We start from the raw sequence: 1256 nt of genomic DNA on the forward strand, positions 1-1256 counted from the left end.
TTCCAGTCCTAACCAGCCCCGGGCCATTCGTGCCGCGGGGGAGGAGGCTGGAGGCGCCACGGGCAGCTACTCCGCGCGGCGTGCTGGCCCCTCCCCTCCCCACGTCTCCTGGCGCCCGAGGGGGCGGGGCCGGACGCGCGCCGCCCGGGACTCCGCCCGCGAACGGCCTGCCGATTGGCCGATGGGGCCAGCGTTCCTCCGGCAGAGCGCGCCTCCCCCCCGATTTCCCGCCAGCAGGCCCCTCGCGGTACTTGCCGTGCCTCTAGTGGCTCGGTCCGACACAGCGGCTGGGCCTCGGCGACCGTGGCCATGTCGCGACAAAGCACGCTGTACAGCTTCTTCCCCAAGTCTCCAGCCCTGAATAATGCCAGCAAAGACCCGGTCAGGGCCTCAAGTGAAAGCGCCGCCGCCGCTGCCACCGGGGCCTCTCCCCCTTCCCCAGGCGGGGATGCGGCCTGGAGCGAGGCCGGGCCTGGGCCGGGGCCCCTGGCGGGCTCCACTTCGCGGGCCGAGGCGAGGAACCTCAACGGAGGGCTGCGGAAGTCGGCAACCCCTGCGGTCCCCGCCAGGTAGCGGGGTGTCGGGGCGCAGCGAAGTCGCCTCAGGGGCCTGGGGGGTGCGCGGCCAGGCCCTGGGCTCGGAGGAGGTGGTGTGGTGTAGTGGGAGGAGGCGCAGGGAGCCCAGGGAAGGGAGGCTGGCCTCGAGGTGGGGGCGCTGGGGTGCTCGGCCAGCGCCTGGGCTCGGAGGAGGTGGGGTTGTATATTTGGCTTCAAAGAGCGCAGGGAGCCTTGGGGGTGTTGCTTGTAAACAGGGTAGGAGGAAATCGGCTCTGTACGAAGGGTTGGAGGGGAAGGGAGGACGCACTTAGTTCGGGGGTAGAGGAGGACACGCGGTCCGTCAGGTGGGGGAAGAGGAATGGAAGGTGCTCGGGGCAGGGAGGAGAAATGAGAGACGGGAGCGCTAAGGGTGCGGCGGGAAGAGAAAAGAGCTTGCCTGCTCGGCGTGGGGTGCGCCCCCAGGGCGAGGGAGGGGCTGGAGATTGGTGATAGTAAGGATTGCAGGGGCGGGGGAGCAGCAAGTGCAGGGATCCAGTTGGCTCATCCTGTAGGTAGACAGCATATGCCCCCAAACAGATCAAAGTTTAGGAACAGTGTTGATTTTGACACCTGGAAGTATTGTGCCAGTTGAAAATAATGTTAGTTTAAGGAACAGTGCATCTTTTTTTTTTTTTTTTTTGGCCCCCCCCCCCCCCCAGG

At 66.5% G+C, this 1256-nt stretch overlaps 1 protein-coding gene across 2 annotated transcripts in view; it reads left to right on the forward strand.

The window, feature by feature from the left end:
• The first annotated feature begins 238 nt into the window (after positions 1–238).
• Positions 239–1256, forward strand: part of MSH6 (mutS homolog 6) — a 17287-nt gene continuing 16269 nt past the window's right edge. For both annotated transcript variants that reach the window (XM_024753602.1, XM_024753603.1), the window contains exon 1: positions 239–569. In XM_024753602.1, the coding sequence (XP_024609370.1) occupies positions 310–569 (260 nt within the window). In that variant the 5' untranslated portion in view covers positions 239–309. The remainder of the gene's footprint in view (positions 570–1256) is intronic.

This window comes from Neophocaena asiaeorientalis, unplaced genomic scaffold (assembly GCF_003031525.2).
Source record: "Neophocaena asiaeorientalis asiaeorientalis breed wild unplaced genomic scaffold, Neophocaena_asiaeorientalis_V1.1 scaffold171, whole genome shotgun sequence".
Classification (NCBI taxonomy): Eukaryota; Metazoa; Chordata; class Mammalia; order Artiodactyla; family Phocoenidae; genus Neophocaena; species Neophocaena asiaeorientalis.